Here is a 16,381-nt window from a genome sequence, read left to right on the forward strand (position 1 = left end):
TCCAGTTCATTACAACTTTATTTAAAGAGGGAGAGAAATTACAGTGTAATGATTCCATGCAACATATATATACTGAGGTTATTTAATAATCATAACCAGAAGGAATGAAATTAGTACTACTACAATAATTACAAAGCTTAAGGGCTTTAGAAAATACATGTTCAATATAAAGAACTATTTCCAATCACTTTTCCAAAATATTAACATGCTTCCTTAGAAGAACACAGGAATGTTACTTTAAAGGATCCAATTCCATGAAATTCACTAAGCACAACACAATCAACTTCACATAATTTATGAAGGATTTATATAAAGAAACTCAAGCTGTTTATTCAAAACACACAAAAATGGACTAGTAAACATTTGTGTACTTAACTTCTAGTTACCCATCATTTTTACCTGGAGTGCACAATTTATTTAAAAGAAGGAAGATTTGGCACTTTTATACTGATGTCACCAATATTAATATTTCTTGGGATCTCTGGAAGATTCATATTCTTTACAGCTGACACAGCCCGGGCTGGGGCTCCTGCTAAACCAGCCTGTATACAGAAGAAAAAGATACTGCTAAGATGACATCCATTACAATTACAATTATATACCACTACGGTGATAACCATTCAAAAAAGTCATTTACACCAACACTAAGGATTAGAAAAAACAGATGGTATTTGAATTGAAATGGAATGGATTACTTCAAGTATCTAAACAGACAAATGAAAAAAGTTTACACACATTACAGCATGCAATGACAACAATGAAAAATATACAGGATAATTAAGTAATATGTAGTCTGTAAAACAACCAGATTGAAGTTAAAGTTAGGGCTTATGCTGTCTTTGACTTTTACTATTTCCAGGTAGTGAAGCATATATGGTACCTAACTTGAGCCAGTAATCTGGAAAACACTCCCAACAATCACTCGGTTTTAATATGAAGCAACCAAAAGTTAAAACGCTTATTTTTCTGAAGGCCTTGGCCTTAACTTTTAGTATATGATTAAGTGGTATCCCATACAAAAATAAAAAAAAGAATCTTAAACATTAATTTTAAATCTTCTGAGTAGCCTGTTAATGTTAGATGCCAAGCAGTAGGGAAGGAGGTATATCCTCTAGAACTTTATCCCATGCCACCCCACCTAAAAAGCTCGGCTGATGTTCTAAGAGTGAAATTCAACACACTAGAAAGCTCCACGCTTGTAAAGTCAATAGTTGTGTAGAATGGACTGCATCTGAGTATGCAAAAAGGTCAAAAGGAATATTTTAAATGTTAATTTTGGCAATTTAGAAGTTAAATAAAACATGACCTCTAGTTCTTTCCCTTCCTCTCAAACCTCTTTCCATCCTTTTGATTTATAGAAAGGCTCCCAAGCCAAAACTTCATAGGACAACTGTTCATCTATCTTATGTTTATATTAAACATTGTTTTCAAAACAATTCTCCTCACAGAATACAAATAAATTCCAGTGCAACTTCTTTTAAACAAATATTTTCAGGACTAAACAGACAAGAATATGGGTCACCCATCTCTCATGAGCTAATGAGTGCAAAATACAGTGTTTGGTACACAGCCTTGGATAATTTTAGCATTTATTAAAACTAGTTGCTAGCCCTCATGTTTAGAGAAAAACATTTCTCTATTTTCAAATGATGAAACAAACAACCTTGAATAATTTCCAAAGATAAAGAATATGTAAATAAGTTTTGTTTGTTTACTAGTTGTAGCTAGCCTTCAAGATTTGGAAAACATGCAAATTAAATTAAATCACAAGTTTAAAAAAACAGATCAGCTTCAGTTCTTTAAGAACATTTGAGTACTAAACAAATAAAACATTCTGGTTCAAGTTTTTATGGAAATCTTGCCACAGTGGAAATGGGATAGTTTGTTTCTGTAAAAAACCATACATTTATAACGTCAAAAAACTAGATATATAACCTAGCTAAATGTTGATATTTAAAATCTGTAACCCAGGAAGAAGGGGATAGCAAACCAAGGTTTATGCAGGACTGCTAGCTGCTTCAGAATTACTGAGTGCAACCAAGCAAATGTACCAAGTAAATAGAGTCACCAACAGACTCCTCAAATGTTCAATATCACAGCAGTAAGAACATGAAATTTTCTAATTTAAGTGCAATTCTACCTTGAAGTTAACTATTGGCCTGGCATGAGTAATTTTCTTCTGGTAGCATACTACCCAGACTCATCATTGAAACAATTGTCACACGTAAGATCACAAACTGGCCAACCCAATTCTTATACTTGGCTTAATACTTTGCTTTGCAGAACAGTCCGCTGCACATAATTAGCATTTTTCTGATAGAAGCAGTAGCATTAGTCATGGCTACTTATAAAACAGTTCCACTACTATAACTTGTATACCTACAAGATTTATTCTTTAGGCATAAACACCAGAACCAATTTCTCCTAATCTGTAATAATTCTGTGGGTCTAATGACACCTTTATCCATTACTACATCATAAACTATTATAAAAGCCAGTATTTCTCTGCTATTGAGTCTTGATAGACTTACACATTCTACCATATCCAAGTCTGTTTAATCAAAACTCTACTGAGTTTAATGCGACTCACTTCAGAATAAGCCTGTTAGGATCAAGGTGTTAATCAAAGAGTCATCAAAAACAAATTAAGCATGTTTTATCCATTTCATCTTCTGCTACTATATAATTGTTCCAAATGTAACGTTAATATGTATATTCTTTCTACTGCAGAAGTCCTCAACATGGTACCCACTGACACTTTTCCTGGCACCCATCAATAGTTTTTAGAAAGTGGGCAGTGCTCAGCAGAGCTTGCACCAATGCATGAAAATCATATGGCATTATACAGATTTAAATGATGGCAGGTAGGGAGATAACACTTATCACCATATAACCTGAAATGGCACTCTCAACAAAATCCAGTCAAAGGTCTCAGTACCTAGCATTTTACTCCTGACTGCACATTTTCTGCAAAAGTCCATTTTGCAGGACAGATGCAAAGGACCTCAGTTCCACAATCTTTAAAAACAAGAACCTTTTATATGTGGTTTCATTGGGAAACCATCAGCAAGCCAGAGCAACTGTTTTCAGTTTAATTACATTTCACAATTTACAATAAAAACATTATTTGAAATGGAAGAAATATAAATATCATGGGTGGTTGAAAGTACAATTAAAGAGAGAAAGCAGGGAACAACACACCACAGACAGAGCTAAAACCACATCAACCAAGCTGCTTAGTATAATTGCTGTGTTGTAAATTCATTAACAGAAGAAGATGCCTTAACAATGCCCATCCCCTGCCCTTTGACTTTTCAAATCTGCCTACATCTATCAACCGGAATTAGAACAAAGTTATGCAAGGTGGAACAACAGCTACTGAGACTAAGTATGCTGTCTGCCTGTTGAAACCAAGATGTTGAAGAAAAGTTAGTTTGGTGACCTACCATTTTGGAATAGCTGGTATGTACCCATGAAACTGTCCAGAACCTGGGCTAAGGATATAATCACATGACAGCATGCATAACTTCACATGAATTTTTCTGTATCCAAAACAGAAAAATAAAATAATCTAATGCTGGATATTGGTCCCCTTTTAATGTGCATCTTGTTTTATTTGCCTGAGCCATCTGTTTTGTAAGTTTTCCCCCTCAATTGCACATGTTCTCTTCCAACAGGATGCTCTACTCTGCATTAGCTTCTGTGATGCGCATTTACGCAGTATACTCAACATAGCAGGAAGATGTCAGAAGGTACAAATCCACCCCACTACAGAAAAAGTCTTAATACTGAAGGGACAGAGAAACTTCTAGTAGAATAATTCCAGCTGCTAAAGGGCTGGGACCAAATACTTTATCTAGTGAATCACTTGATTAGGACACAAAATGTTAAGGGTATATTTGATAGAAGAGAAGAATATAACTTCCCGTAGCTAAAAAACAAAGTTGGAGTCCAGTAGCACCTTTAAGACCAACAAAGTTTTATTCAGAATGTAAGCTTTCGTGTACATTAACACTTCATCAGACAATATGGGCACACTTCACCAGAAGTGAGCAGAGCTGCATATAGTTGGTGAGCAGTGGTTAAGCATGCAAAACAGTATCAAGTTAGAATCTATGGCAAAATAGTTACAATTAACAAACTGAAAGAAACCATTTTGGTTTAAATGTCATTTGTAGTGTTGGAAAACAGCAAAGTCAATAAACATGTCAGAATTGAAGAGGAGTGGTGAGAGTGTCACAGGCACTAAATGCAGAGTCTCTTAATTGCAGTTAATCTGGTTAAGGGTATAATCACCAAACTGTTTGTTCAACCAAAAGTACCAAGCTGGTTATTCTTTCAATTTGTTAATTGTACTAGTTTGCCATAGATTCTAACTTGGTACTATTTGCATGCTTAACCACTGCCCACCAGTTATATGTAACTCTGTTCACTGTACCCTATTAATTGTCTAATGAATGTGCATGCGCACGAAAGCTTACATTCTGAATAAAACTTTGTTGGTCTTAAAGGTGCTACTGAACTCCAACTTTGTTCTATAGCTTCAGACCAACACAGCTTGGAGATACGCTTTGTAAAGACTGTTTGGTATGGTGCTTGTATGAGCTGTTGTTCATCTTAATTATGTAACTTGCCTTGGAAGAACTTCAAATACCTCCTCTTTGATAAAGAGACATTGAAACGGTGCGGCAACTTATCAGCCGGCACCAGGCTCCATCAGAGGTGGTGTTGTTGGAGTCCTCTAATACAGAAAACTTTGGACTTTGGACCTTGAGTACATATTTTGTCTACAAGCACTCTTTGCACTTTGGACTTTTGGAAATAATTTCTGGTTGAAACTGTTTCATGTGCTTTGTTGTATGTCAAGTTTGTTCCAAATTTTTCACCCTGAACCTTGTTAGTACTCAAATGTGTGTTGGTATCACGTTGAATACATTCTATAAATTTTATATAAATTGCTTCTAATAATTTCGTTATTTAGTCACAGTATTTGCCTGCTTATAGCTTGGCAAAGAGCACCTATCTTCCCAAGTATGCCAATGTCAAAGTTAAAAGGGTTTTCCATGTTGTGTTCTCTTCCTTTGCCCCATTTTATATATTGGTTAACTACACTTCAATGTGATTACCTATAGGAGGGTGTCTTATCTTATCAACTTTTGCATTTTCCTATCCTCAGGAACAGTTTGCTAAGTCAAGCTCATAATATTGAAACATGGACTTTAGTTTTAATACAAAAGTGGGGAAGGACCATTTGCACCAACTATATTTTTTCCTAGAAAAAGTCAAGAAAATTAAAATGCTTGATACTCAATGTGATTAGTTGCCAGTTATGAAAGTCACTTATATTTTTGTTTTACATGAACTCGGATGATGACAAGACCTTCATAGAAAGACTGAACTTTTGGAACAACCCTGTCAATAGGACAGCTGCCAGAACAGCAGACATTGCCTACATATTATAAGAGAGAGTGCCAAGATCTTGTTTTTAAATGATATTCTCATTTACCACCTGCCACTTCAAATCAGGATGTCTAAATTTACCAAACAACAAAACAATAAAAGTCACATAGTACCAAACAATAAAAGTCACATAGTACTTCTAAGACACACTGAACAGTTTTGAGAAGAAAACACAAATGCCTGGACACATTAGCTAAACAGTTAGTAATCTATATTGAGACATTCTTGAATAGCACTCTAATAGCAGGGTCAGTCTTGCATATATATAAAACACAGAATTACCTGCTATCATATAAGAGCAAATGTTTAACATACACTATGTTTCTCAAATCAAACTGTCTGCTTTTATCATTGCCACTAGTGTTTTATACAATTTCCCCCTCCCCAAAACATCTATAATTCAAAGCAGCAGGGCTATGAAGGGCATGTTACTGGGATTCTCTGACACACAATTCAGAGAAAGTGTCTTTTTGCAGCCTTAAGCCTAAATCACATTTTAACCATGAATATTTACTCAGTGAATAAAACTGATTATGCACATCCATAGGGTTTTGAAGCACAATATGAATTTTCATACAGCTGGAATTACAACCAGACAATGTACTTCCCCAGCTGCTTTGTAATCTCAGTTTAAATGAGCATATAGCAGTTTGACATTGACCTGATCACCCTAAACCCTTAAAAAGGCTAAGGTGATCAGATCCAAGTTAATGCACTCATATAGTTAATTTTTTGGAAAGCTATTTCCCAGTCAGCAACACAGATGGGATTTATCAATAGCAGCTGAATTTTAGGTATGATTTCAGGACACCATTTAGCAATATGGAAGTTGTACATAGCTCCCCTCTACAGTAGAGCACATTAAAGAGTAGTAATTAACAGAAAACATGTGTTAATTATTCCCAAAATGACTGAGTTCTATCAGCACTCTTTCAAAAGCTTTCTTACAAGGGAAATAGCCAGGAGAGCTTCCCAAGAGCTTATGCATTTTTTAAAAAGTTCACGGACAAGCACATTTCTTGGAAATTAATTTAGTCTGCTAGAGGAGCTGCCCATCCACACTCCTCCAGGATGTTTGAGATTTAGTGGTCACTGCTGCTGGAGTTTCATACCAACCCTTTTCCCCAGAACAAGTATGATTCAAAGCAGCAGGGTTATGAATAGGATGGAAAGATGCAGTATAGAATATAAAAAGAATGGCTATGTTCTCTTCTCATGAGGTTAAATAAATGAACAGAATTAGAGAAAAAACAAAATGAAGTCTGCAAGTATATCAAAATGCCAAACAGATAGAAGACTTAGACATACTCTTAGAAATTTCAAGCACTTAGATCACAGCGATAGGAATGGATGGGCATGATTTTTTAAAATTTTTTTGTTTATCTACTTTAAGTTGCCAGACCCAAAAATAAAAACAGAACATGTACAAGTAGAAAGTAAAATAGAGCACTATTACATAAAAAGAAGAAAAAGTCCCTTTTTCTTACATCACAGAACATTTTGGTATTTGGGGGAAGTAAACAAAAAAATTAAGATGCCTGATTGCTCATTTTTGAAGTTACACTTTACAGTAAGGGTCTAAAACTGTACTTTGTCAAATATACATACTTTAAGATATTTTCTAGTTTTGTTGAATGAGGATACATGGTTATACAGTTTAAAAATTACTTAAGACCCAGTTCTGTAAAGAACTTTCATCTATTAAGATTTCCCTTCAAACACTCTAATGGACCAAAATTTTACTTGTTAACAAGTCAAGCTTTGTTTGCTATATATAAACTATGAATACAACTACTTTAATTTTGCAGGCTGTTTTGTCCATAACTGTCTTAGATCATTGATGGTTTCCATGAAGCTTTCCCATACTGAACAGCTGGTGGTATGCTTTTTGAAGCTCATTTGTGTCAATTTCTGATTCGTGACACTATTCCAACTCACTGAGTCTTCAAGGGATTAATTTTATATTGCTGCATTTTAAAAAACTTGTATTAATTTCCTCTGCAATTTCTTCTAAAATTTAAATTCACAATATCTGTCTCTATAGGAAATTTAAACAATCGGTTTATTAGTAAAGCATTTACAATAGGTACTACTACTTGAAAATATGCAGTTAACTTGTTAATCCTCATTAGGTAAGAACTCCTTTTCAATATTGCTTCAGTTGTTAAAGATTAACAAATTCTAGCTATATGGCACCCTCCTAAAAATTCAGCCTTCAGATTTATTTATACTTGTGGAACAATCTATGGAAGTTAAAGCATGTACAATATGTATTAGTTAGGGTTGCAAATGTTGGCAGCGTGGCACTGCGCAGATATTAATTAGAAGCAGGCCATGAGATCACATGCTCCCTTCTGCAGCATGAATTCCCTCAGCATTTTACATGGTGAAGTGTTATGACAGCAGCAGAGTAACACACAATTAAAATTAACCTAAGATCAGAAACCAGCCTGGAGCTCCAGCTTCAGATCCTTAAGCAGAAACTCTGGTCAGCCCGAACTGCAGTTACCAATGTTTACTCACATAAGGCATAACACAGACTAATCAAGTTCATGGGAATTCCTACTCCAGAGAGGGAGGATATGATCTTGCCATCAACTGGGAGCATGATATCCCAGATTTGTTTATACCACAAGCATCACAATCATGGAACTGGATTTGAGAGATATATACATTCCAAAATTGAACACTAATGAAAGGGAAAAGTAAAAATAAAAAGATATGAAGTCAATGACAATCTAGTAAATATACTACAGGCAATAAAAAATGAAGGAAACTAGCACAAAAAGTAGGTTACGAAGACTAATATGGGTTTATCAACACATAATTTTTGAGTCTGGCCTAATTTATTTGTTATTGCCTTTGACATCATTTTGCTTTCCCTTCATTAATAGAAGCACATTTTTTTCTGAAAATTGGCAATACCTGTGTCTACCTGTCCTGTCTGGGAGACTGAAAGATAAAGGTCTGTAAAGAGAAGAATGGAAAGAACTAGAAAAGATCAGATGGTTTGGAAAAATGAGGACTGACTTAAACGACCAAATTCAAGCCCCGCTGAACACTAAAAATACAACACAAGGATCCCATCTTATCCAGAGGACACCTTCCATGTCACTGATAGTGCCTGACAAACCCTCAACCCAAATTCTTCCCTTTATCAAAGGCCTGAAGCTGCATTTGTTTGATTTCATTTGTTTGATTACTCAAAATACCATTTAAACTGCTTCTGAGCAACAGGTAACAGAAATGCACAACCAGCATTGCTCATAGCTTATAAGGAGAGAAGGGGGAAAGGCTATTGGCTGATATTCCAGTCCTATAAGTTCAGTTGCCAAACACTATCTACAGTGTGAAAAACCTTTGTTTTATTTTTAAGACAACAATCTATAACATCCTTACACTGGAGCAAGCCCACTTTCTTTGAACACAATCTCTCAGGGGGAAAAAGGAACAAATGCCTATCCAGTGCTTTCTTAATTTATTATGTGGGGAAAGTATTCAGCTCAAAGAAACCAATTCTAGTTTATACACAGCAATTCATGGCTTGGATTCACCAGATAATTTCTGCACATGGAAGGGAGGGAAGATCTTTGGTGAGTCCTCCCTCCTGAATACTGTTCCTGGGGGTCCCCTATACCCCAAGAGCAGCATTAGGGAGCATTCTGAATTAACAGAGGGAAGAAGAGGCAGGAAAGTCATGCTTTGTAGACAAAAAAACTTTTTGGTCCACAGAATTTTTCCAGTGGGTCCAATTCCATGTTTTGGAAAGCTGTAATTGTAAACTGATAATTAAAGATAAAAGACATATGGATAAAGTCATTAGTTTATCTATTTGTCTTTTCATTTTAAATTAGGAACCAAGGAACTGTGAAATATGCTGTGTGTGTGCCTCAGAGTTTTCCTACCTCTTCTCCCTATTGGAGTCTCCCATAACCTCAAAGAGCTAAAAGTTGGGCAGCTCTTTAGAATTATGTGCATAGCAGAAGAAAATGGGAGACCTTCCCAACTGCATATGTGCACAGACAGAAGTGCTGTCTGCTAGCACAAGGGACACTTTGGATCCAAGCCAAATATTCAGGATAACTGAAGCAGAAGTTCACCAATATGTAAAAAATCAAAACAGTAGACAGGGACTTAGAAAGGACCAATTAGCATTCAAAAGTTACTTTGCCTTTTTTAATTGTTTTCTTTTGGTTTCTAAGACAATGCTACTAAATGCAGCTAAGACCCCTAAGATGCATTTCCTTCTTTAACATTCATCTGTTATGAACTCAGAAACTAGTTAAACCTGAGTGGATGAGGTAATGAAAATAGCAAATTAACGTGGCCAACTTCACTGAAGTGACCTGTGTCTAGTGAATTCTTGACAGGTTTATAACTTAAACCATATAGTTTTTTAAAATAACATTTAAAAACAAGGGCTTCTTCAACTGTTCATCTATTTTTAAAAAATAAGTCTGGTTCCAAGCTTATTTGACTCATAAAATCTCTTTTAGGTATCTTCATTAAATATTCTTCCATTAGTATATTGCCATGCACTGAATATTTTCTGGGTTTCTCAGCCAGTGCTGTGCTGCTCTTTCATTAGAATGCACCAAATCATATTACTAAAGGGAAGGAGAACATCCCATCAAATTGAAAATTAGTGGTGATACTGTGAAGGGTTCCAGATATTTTGCTTAGAAAGTTATCACTTAAGTACTGCTGGACTTAGCAAACAACTCATGTCATGTTTGCATATAGACAAAGATTTAGTTGCATTCAGATGTGAGTTTTAAGACACTGTCAAGCTAGGATGGGCACAAAACCAACCTGTTGTGCTAAGGTTTTATCCTTCCCCTTCTGATTTATGCAGAGCATCCTAGTTTGAAACTTAACACCCATTGCCCATGACATACAAAAGCAGCTGTATGGATTAGCTGGCATTAATTTTCCTACACAGACTTATGGCGGCCCTCACAGGGTTTTCAAGGCAACAGATGTTCAGAGATGGGTTGCCATTGTCTGCCTCTGCATACCAACCCTGGATTTCCTGGGTGGCCTCCCATCCAAGTACTAACCAGGGCTGACCATGCTTAGCTTTAGATATTTGGTGAGATCAGACTAGCCTTGGCCATCCAGGTTAGGACAACTGTACCTCATGTGTAACCTGAGTTTCTCAGCTAGGATTCTCTGTGAAGGGGAAGGAGAAAAAGCAAGCTAAATTCATGCACCTGTCAGCAGCCTTGCATCCTTAGAGTTTATGAATTTGCAGGGTTTTTGATATCCTTCATCCATTCTAATTTGTGAGAAGAAAAAAAGAAACTATAAATTTCCAGGTGCTCAATGTTTTAAAAGGCATTTAATTTAACTCCAGATATTCTGACCTACATGTCAAGAAGGAAAAATCATAGAGATCTAGGAAACAAACTGAACAGATTCTTAATTCATCAAATTAAGTTTTCAGAACCTAGGATGAGCTATTTTATTCCATTTCTTGCTTAAACTTTCCTACTGCTACAGAGATTATCACCATACTATTATCACACGTGACTTCTGTTGACAGCACATGCCCTTCAATGGCATGCTATATCAGTATGAGCTCCTAGAAGGGAAGAGAGGCTATATGAGTCAGAAGCCTTGACTGAAAGAAGCTCAGAAATTATTTTATATACAGATGCCAATGGCAGATGTGGCTTTGATAGAAGGAAAAGGGAATATTTAGCTATTTATGCAATCAACAAAGGCTTTAACATGCCACATACTGAGTGTTCATTTGAAACAATGCAAATAGCTGATTATAGGGCGATACTAAAAGATAAGTGACACTTTCACATCATGCAAGTAGTATGATCATGCTCAAAATGATTTCAGCACTTTTAGTTCTTACCTCTGATTTTTCCAATTTATTTTGGGCATCAATCTGTGTGACAATTTCATTCATGTTGGTCTCTAAAACCATCCCACCCATCACCATTTCAGCCAGGATATTATGGACCTAAAAAGATCAAAGTCAGAGGGACATATATCACAGGTGTTTTGATACTGGCTGCTAAATTTATAAAATGTATAAAGTCACCTAAAATTATTTACTTTTTAAATGTAATTAGTATTTACATTTTATAGGTTTAATACTCATGATAATTTGAGCCTGAAATGTAATGCAGTTGATATGACACTTGTAGACATCTAAACCTTGCACACTTATTAAAAATCAACACTGATAATATAGTCTGAAAATATTTCATAAATATTACAGTAAAGCAGTGGATTTCAAGCTGCATAGTAAAATATATGACATTATTCAATTTAAAGAACCTTGATAGGCATTAGAATGTATTTCAACACTGCATATTGAATATAATGCCATATACCCAATATCTGACCTAGTATATCAGTTCTGAGGATTATTGTACAATATGCAACTTCCATGCAATTTCAAGTGCAATATATAAGCACGATGTGCAGTGATTTCAGAGTAGTTGTTAATATTCAGATGTTTTACAAATCAGGGTAAATGTACTTGATCTCACTAGCAATAATTTCATGTATTTCACTCTTTGGCAAGAAACTGGTCAATACAAATCAAGGAAGGTAGAAAGACATGAGCTATGGGGAGTGTAGGGGGAAGTGGACAGGATCTAGGAGGCACAAAGGAGCTTATGTATACAGGAACCTCACCCACTCGTTACTAGAAGCTATTCTTTAGATCCCCTTTAGCTTCACAGCAGGAGTTCACATTCTAAAATATTGTCTTAAAAATTACAAGGGCAAAGGTCTTTCCTGCTTCTTCATGCGCCTCCTCCAAACCAGATGTGCGAATGTATTAGTAACTGTTAATAAGGAAGAAGACTTCCCTTAGGACAATCTGGGGAAATACTTGCTGGTCTTCAAAAGCATGCCAATTGACTGTTCCAGTGCAAAACAACATTCTTGGAAGAATTTACTGTTTCCCCCCAGGAAATATCAGAGGGGACACAAGAGAAAACATACTACCTATGTAAAAGAATAAGTTCATTTACACTAAAAAAAATAAGTTCTTTCCTAGTATCTTTAACCAATTGTCTTTCCCTCACAAACTTGAAAGCTTAATTTGGAAGAAGCAAGATAATCAAAGACCTTTTTTTTGTTCTTTACACAATTCCTTATGCTGATCTGGAAGTTCAACAAGCGAAACATGTTGTTCAAAGTCTGCAAGGATGATTCACTGCCTGGTTTTTCAGTCATTTATCCACATCACTTGCCAAAAATTTCTTATGTTCCCTCTACTGCCTAACTAGAACTGATTTCTCAGCCTTGACTGACCTAGTCCAATCATGGAGGAAGGAACCTATTCACCATTTCAACAACCGTATTTTCAGAAAGGATAACTTTCTGGGTTTTTATTCTTTTAAACCATGTACTCAAGCTTTCAAGTAAGGACCTCCCTAATCCCAGTGCAACAGTTTGTGTCTTACTTTTATGCATCTACCAGACAATAATCCCAAATTAACCCACAAATTCTGAAGAGGTGACACAATATAGTAACTAGAATCTCTCTTAGAACCAGAACCTTTAATTGGTAAGTAAAGGTGTAGAATTTTGAATTCCTTACAAAATGCTTTGAAGCACTAAGTTTCACTCTGCTGCGGGGGGGGGGGGGGGAACTGTAGATAAGTAGTTGACAATTGAATGAGGATACAACTGTATGCCACTTGAACAGATATTCAAGCTCAAGGTTTTGGGCTTGTCCTTTAAAGCCCTATGCAGTCTGGCACCAATATACCTACAGAACTGTCTCTCCCTGTGTGTCCCCAGAAATGCATTGTGTTCAATGGACCAAGACCTACTCCTACTGGTCTCTGGCCCTAAGCATGTCCACTTAGCATCAGCCAGAGCCTTTTTAGCTCTGGTGCGGCCTGGTGGAACACTCTCCCTGTTGAGATCCAGGCCCTGTGGGACTTAATGCAGTTCTGTGGGTCTTGTAAAATGGAGGTGTTCTGCCAGGCCTAAGGTTGAGTTGATGGAGACCTATTTATTTGGCCTCCCATTCCTGGCACTGCCTTGTTTTGTTGGTCCGGTATAATCTATTGTCTTTCGTCTGCCTTGTCAGCATCAATTCCCATCCATCTGTGTATATGTGGGGATCTGTAAGGGAACAGATGGAGATGGAAAAATCAGACGATAACATCAACTGTTATAGCTGTATTTATTGATGTGATTTTGTTATTGTGTTATTATTGTTAATGATGATTAATTGGATGTTTTAGACAGTGTTTTTTGTATTTAATGCTTACTGTAACCAGCTCTGAGCTTGCTTATGGGGTAGGGCAGACTAGAAGCCCAATAAAATAACATTAAAAAATAAAAATAAAATATGACAAATGTTTTGTTAGCAAAATATTTGTTGATATTATGTTATTGCAGCTCAAGTCACCACAGTACCTTATCTACGTGGAAAATTAAATCCAGTTCACAGACATTCTCAAAACACTTGTCTAGCGTCTCTACAAATACCTGTGGTGGAAAGAAAATGCAACAGGTCAAAGTTTAACAGCAACTCAGTCATTCCATTATGGGTAAAGTGTAAATGTGGCTAGCAGAGACCAGAAGACTGTTCAAGAATAGCAGCAATGAAGGCTAGTTTACCACTATGTCAAATTATATTATCATCCAAAGTGTGGACAACAGGAAAAAAAACCCCTCATACTGCTGTTAGATAGGAGCAATAACCCATTGCCACAAGCTCTAATGCAGGGGTGTCAAACCTGTGGCCTGAGGGCTGGATCAGGCCCCCAGAGCACTCCTATCAGGTCCGTGAGCAACTCAATGTCATCTGCTTCCTTCTCTCTCTCTTGCTTCCTTCTGCATCACTGATTGCATTGCCAGGCTTGCTCAATCGCACAGGAGCTACAGAGCAAAGCCTCTATTTTCTTCATTGGCTGACCAGCACATGAAGCAACTTATGTACAAAAGCTTGCCATTTCCAGCCTTTTCATGTTTTCCCGAGAGTCTTAGGATCAAAGCATTGTCCATGAGATTTCTGTAATGAATGTCAATAAATCGAAAGTAGTTTTGCAACTTACTGACACACACCTGAACAGCATACTCAAGACTGCTACAGCACAGACATGGTCTCCAGATTTTGATGCAATAAATCAGAGCAAGAGGTGTCAGTTATCAGAAACTGTTAAATAAACAAAATATTGCAAGAGCACAAATCTTTTAAGCATGTTTTATTTTAAGTTTTTAAAAAATCTTTGTGTTTGTCTGTGTATAAAATTTATCTCTCTGTTATTTGGCATTATATTTTATGACACACATGGCCCGGCTGATAAGGTCTCATTTATGTCAGATTTGGCCCTCATAACAAATGAGTTTGACACCCCTGCTCTAATGCAAATACATTAATTCCTTTGCAAGAGAGAGAAAAACTTACTTTATTCTTTAACTCATAATAAAAATGCTTTTAAAGCACAAGACTGCTACTAAAGCATATAAAGTATTCTGTGAAGTAACAGAGTTAATTGAAACTAGAAAATTTGTCATAGTTTTTGCTTCCCAAAGATTAAGAAAATAGAATCACAGAGTTGGAAGGGGCCATACAGACCTTCTAGTCCAACCCCCTGCGCAATGCAGGATCAGTCAAGAGAGCATTCCTGACAAGTATTTGTCCAATCACTGCTTAAAGACTGCCAGTGAGGGGGAGCTCACCATTCCCTACATAGCTGATTCCACTGCTGAACAACTCTTACTGGTAAAATTTTTTTCAAATATCCAGCCAGTACCTCCTCCTGCCTTAATTTAAACCCATTATTGCAAGTTCTATCCTCTGCTGCCAATAGGAACTGCTCATTGCCCACCTCTAAGTTACAGCCCTTCAAATAGTTAAAAGAGAACAATCATGTCCCCCTTCAACTTCCTCTTCTTCCAAACTGAACACTCCCCTCAGTGTTTCCTCATAGGACTTGATCTCCATGCCCCTGATCATCCTCGTCACTCTCCTCTGCACCCGATCCATTCTGTCCACATCCTTTTTGAAGTGAGGCCTCCAGAACTGGACACAGGTGTGGCTTGACCAATGCAGTGTACAGTGGGATGATGACACCTAGCAATTTGGATGTTCTGCCTCTGTTGATACACATTAACCTTTTATCCCTGCATCACACTGACTGCTCATATTTAACTTATTGTCCATCCATACCCCAAGATCTTGTTCACACACACTGCTACCCAGAGGTGTATCCCCCATCCAATATGCATGTTCCTTGTTTTTGTTAACCAGATGTAGATCTCAGCACTTATCCTTGTTAAATTGCATCTTGTTTACTTGTGCCCACTTTTCCAGTGTGTTCAAATCTCACTAAATCCTATTTCTATCTTCTGGTGGGTTCGCTGCTCTTCCCAATTTGGGAAGTATCGGGCCCAAAACCAAGCCCTGTGGCACCCCACTGGACACCTCCCTCCATTCAGATGAAATGTCATTGACAATTACCTTTGAGTGTGGTTCTCCAACCAGTTTCCTATCGACCTAACTATCCTAGAGTCCAATCTACAGTCAAGTTTACCCATCAGAATATCATCTGTAACTCTATCAAAAGCTTTACTGAATCCAGGTAAACAACTTCAGCAGCATTCACTCGATCTAGTAAGCTCATCACTCAATCAAAGAAGGAAATGAAGTTGGTCTGGCAGGATGTGTTGGGGACAAAACTGTGCTGACCTCCCTGGATCACCATGTTGTCCTTAGGTACTCGCAGACTGATCAGTTTAAAATCTGCTCTAGTATCTTCCCTGGAACAGAGGTCAGACTGACAGGTCTGTAGTTTCCTGGGTCATCCCTCCTCCCTTTTTTGAAAACTGGGATAACATCTGCCCTCCTCCAGTTCTCCAAGAGGTATGAAAGATGATAGACAAAGGCTCTGCAAGCTCTTTAGAAAGTTTACTATCTGCTCTCTACTAT

General features: G+C 36.9%; 1 protein-coding gene across 2 annotated transcripts in view; it reads right to left on the minus strand.

The window, feature by feature from the left end:
• AP3S1 (adaptor related protein complex 3 subunit sigma 1) overlaps positions 1-16,381 on the minus strand; it is a 27,757-nt gene continuing 11,376 nt past the window's right edge. The window contains exons 4-7 of one of the 2 annotated variants that reach the window (XM_060235567.1): positions 13,864-13,935; positions 11,330-11,437; positions 8,386-8,427; positions 496-542 (exon numbers count right to left, since the gene is read on the minus strand). In XM_060235567.1, the coding sequence (XP_060091550.1) occupies positions 8,392-8,427; positions 11,330-11,437; positions 13,864-13,935 (216 nt within the window). In that variant the 3' untranslated portion in view covers positions 496-542; positions 8,386-8,391. Of the gene's footprint in view, positions 543-8,385; positions 8,428-11,329; positions 11,438-13,863; positions 13,936-16,381 lie in introns of both variants that reach the window. The other variant, XM_060235566.1, reaches the window with a different exon arrangement.

The sequence above is a fragment of the Heteronotia binoei genome, chromosome 4, assembly GCF_032191835.1.
Source record: "Heteronotia binoei isolate CCM8104 ecotype False Entrance Well chromosome 4, APGP_CSIRO_Hbin_v1, whole genome shotgun sequence".
NCBI classification, from domain to species: domain Eukaryota; kingdom Metazoa; phylum Chordata; class Lepidosauria; order Squamata; family Gekkonidae; genus Heteronotia; species Heteronotia binoei.